Consider the following 3,340-nt stretch of genomic DNA (forward strand, 5'->3'; position numbering starts at 1 on the left):
ACCTGTGGGATGTTCCCTGACCTTTTTGGGACTCTAGAACACAAATTCAACTTTAGCCTATCCCATACATTTGAGACAGATTGGGGTGTGATGCCAATTGAGGGGACCTTTGAGAATGGCACCTTTGGTGGGGCTTTTGGGGGTGTGATCAATGGGGCCTTTGACATGAGCCTTTCTTCATGGAGGGCCACACCTGAGCGGGGCCTACTTCTTGATATGGAACCAGTCCAAATGACAGACTTCGTGCTGGCTGTCGTGCCGAAAACACTAGGGGTGAGACAATCCATTCCCTACTTTGCTCTATCCAGGGGAAACATCTGGGATGCTCTGTTATTGAAGTGTTTATGACAATNCCTTAAATTTATTGAGACTTACGACCTTCAAGGACAGACTGTATATGAAATAACGGTTGCCTATCGTCCATACACCTTTGAAGAAGACGGACAAACCTGTGGGATGTTCCCTGACCTTTTTGGGACTCTAGAACACAAATTCAACTTTAGCCTATCCCATACATTTGAGACAGATTGGGGTGTGATGCCAATTGAGGGGACCTTTGAGAATGGCACCTTTGGTGGGGCTTTTGGGGGTGTGATCAATGGGGCCTTTGACATGAGCCTTTCTTCATGGAGGGCCACACCTGAGCGGGGCCTACTTCTTGATATGGAACCAGTCCAAATGACAGACTTCGTGCTGGCTGTCGTGCCGAAAACACTAGGGGTGAGACAATCCATTCCCTACTTTGCTCTATCCAGGGGAAACATCTGGGATGCTCTGTTATTGAAGTGTTTATGACAAAGTGTGCTCTTTTAGTAAATATGAATCCCTTTGATATGCAACTCTTCTCATATACCAAACATTTCTGCATTTATTTTAAAGATGTGTAGAAAAAGGGAAATAAGCATCAACATCAAATTTGTGAAAAACAATCAAATTCTCGTTCAAATCAGTAAAACATTAGGCAAAGTTTGCACAAAAACATCTTAAGAACGGAAATCTGGAACAAGAGTCAATTGATCAATTGGTGAGGACAAATAATAAATAACAAATAATAAACCAAGTATCTTAAATTGTCAATAAAAGGACATGTACATAGACATTAACTTACTTGAATGTCTGTGATGAACAATTGATAATTCTGTTTTAATTCACCCATTTGACAAAAAAATCATCAGGCATTGATTGTCTTTGAGTAGAGTATAAATCTCTACTTACTACGAAGTTTACATAAAAAGCAATCGTTACTCAAAGTGTACAGAGTGATACCAAAATCCAGCCTATTAAATTCAATTTGAATTTTGGACTCCAATAAATTTGGTTCTTAGCAAATGCATCCAAATTACTCAAATAAACAGATGTCATTTTATTTATTATGAAGTAAGATGTCATTTTATTTATTATGAAGTATTGAAATGAATTCAGAGTACAATACTTGGCTCAGAGCTACAATGTGCTCACTTTTGGTTTTTGGGCCAATCCCAGAGGAAGAACCATAGTTTCATAACAATTGAATCAAATTACTTGAAATTTAGACAAGATGTTTCTGTAGCAATTTTATTGAAACGATATTTTTAGTAAAGAAATGTCGACAGACTGTGTTTAGAGCAAATTCTGCCTTTATCAAGAACTTAACACGCCTGGTTTGCAGCAAATATCATCATTGGTTACAAAAAAAAAGATAATTGTCACATATTTTGTACAATAATTACGCGATTAATTGACATTCAAAAGTATCCGTACCAACAGTTTAGGCTTAACATGGCGGGAAAAGTTTGTTGATCACAATAAAGTGACATTTCCTTGCTCTAGTATTCTTGCCCGTATACACGGTTTCAAACACCTGGAATAACCTTTACGTCTATAGAAGCAAATCAAATGCCTATTTTGCAAACAAATGGTCCATATGGTCTCAAAACTTGACGGAAGCCATCACCTGCTATTACATCACGCAATGTTTTAGACAGAACCCACTTTTAAGCCCATTCTCTTTATGGCCGAGAATGCATCTTTTGATTTGTAATGTTGTTCATTTTCACATAAATCTGACTCTTTCAAACCTCAGGAACATGTAAAATTTCTGTGGATGCCAGGTCCAATTTGTAACTTGATCTCTCTTGCAGGTGGATCTAAAGTTCTTTCAGCATCCCTTTTCCATTGATGCCTGGCAGGGCATACTCCTCGTGGCATTTCTGATCTGCGTTACAATCATTCCCCCGTCATTACTTTTGGGAAATTATGAAAACACCGATGCCTACAATTGGGCCTCCCTGAGTGCCTGGTCGTTCTTTCTCCTCATTAATTCGTTTTACTGCGGAGCCTTGACTATGTTCTTTAGTACCAAGGCTGCTCCACCATTTTCCCAATTTCACGAAGTCGTTCAAGCTTATCCCACATGGATCCTCAAAACCCCGTTAGGGTCGGACATATTTTTCCATGCCAAGGCAAAATCTGGGGATCCGAGTTTCAAGGCATTCTATGAGCGAATGGTTCATAAACCTGAGGAGACTACGTTTACGGATGCCGCTCTTGTTCTAAAGAAAATGGATGCGAAACATATTGCCATCATAGCAAGCACTAACCAACTTAAATATACATATGAAACCAATTTAGACTTGACGACTCCTTTGGATATCTTGACGACCCTGAATAAGGCCTGGAACAATATTATTCTGAAAAAGCACTCTCCGTTAAGTCCCATTATAAGAAGAGGTATGAACTCACTTCGAGATCACGCTTTATTGCAAAGAGTTATGTCTAGATGGTTTGGATTTGATATACCGAAGGCATCAGAATCTTCACTAATGGTATGTAAAAATAATTTGTACAAATCCTTTCGATGCGTCATTAACTGATGTCTCCTTTTCTGAAGGCCTTGGGAATGGGACATACGCTTCTGGTTTATTTTATCATGATGTCTGCTTGTCTCTTGAGCTTGACACTATTGAGTATGGAACATCTGTATGCCAGGTTGTTTTCCAAATAGGGATGTACGATTATCTTCAATGAATGGACACATGCTGCTCCAGTCATTTGTATACTATATGTTTCCTGTAATACCATACACTTTCATTTCGAATTTTACGTATTTTGAAGAACATACAGGCTGGTCAATAATGATTTGGATGTCGATTTTACAAACAAATTTTCTTCACGTCGCTCCCCGTTAGTAATGAGCCGATTTTTTTACTTTAAAAATTGCCAAGGTTTCAAGCAGATCAAATATTGGATGGGAAATTCAACAATTTGCCGCAAAAAAGCAGCAACTGACGTGATTTAATCACTGATAATGAAAGAAAGAAGGATGACTGGCCGTAACGTTTTTTTTTGCATGAGCTTCAAT

General features: G+C 38.7%; 1 protein-coding gene across 1 annotated transcript; it reads left to right on the forward strand.

Annotated features, from left to right (window-relative positions):
* Nucleotides 1-373: 373 nt before the first annotated feature.
* On the forward strand, nt 374-2,983 carry LOC131880816 (uncharacterized). The gene is made up of 3 exons (XM_059227524.1): nt 374-720; nt 2,121-2,804; nt 2,870-2,983. The coding sequence occupies exons 1-3, from the start codon at nt 457-459 to the stop codon at nt 2,981-2,983; spliced, it is 1,062 nt and encodes a 353-aa protein (XP_059083507.1). The 5' UTR covers nt 374-456.
* Nucleotides 2,984-3,340: the final 357 nt, after the last annotated feature.

Source organism: Tigriopus californicus, chromosome 5, assembly GCF_007210705.1.
Source record: "Tigriopus californicus strain San Diego chromosome 5, Tcal_SD_v2.1, whole genome shotgun sequence".
Classification (NCBI taxonomy): domain Eukaryota; kingdom Metazoa; phylum Arthropoda; class Copepoda; order Harpacticoida; family Harpacticidae; genus Tigriopus; species Tigriopus californicus.

Bases quoted from the DNA above. Each gene is read 5' to 3' on its own strand.
- LOC131880816 (XM_059227524.1), top strand. From the start codon at position 457: ATGTTCCCTGACCTTTTTGGGACTCTAGAACACAAATTCAACTTTAGC. The intron at 721-2,120 runs GTGAGACAATCC...TCTCTCTTGCAG, and splicing joins TCGTGCCGAAAACACTAGGG to GTGGATCTAAAGTTCTTTCA. The intron at 2,805-2,869 runs GTATGTAAAAAT...CCTTTTCTGAAG, and splicing joins CATCAGAATCTTCACTAATG to GCCTTGGGAATGGGACATAC.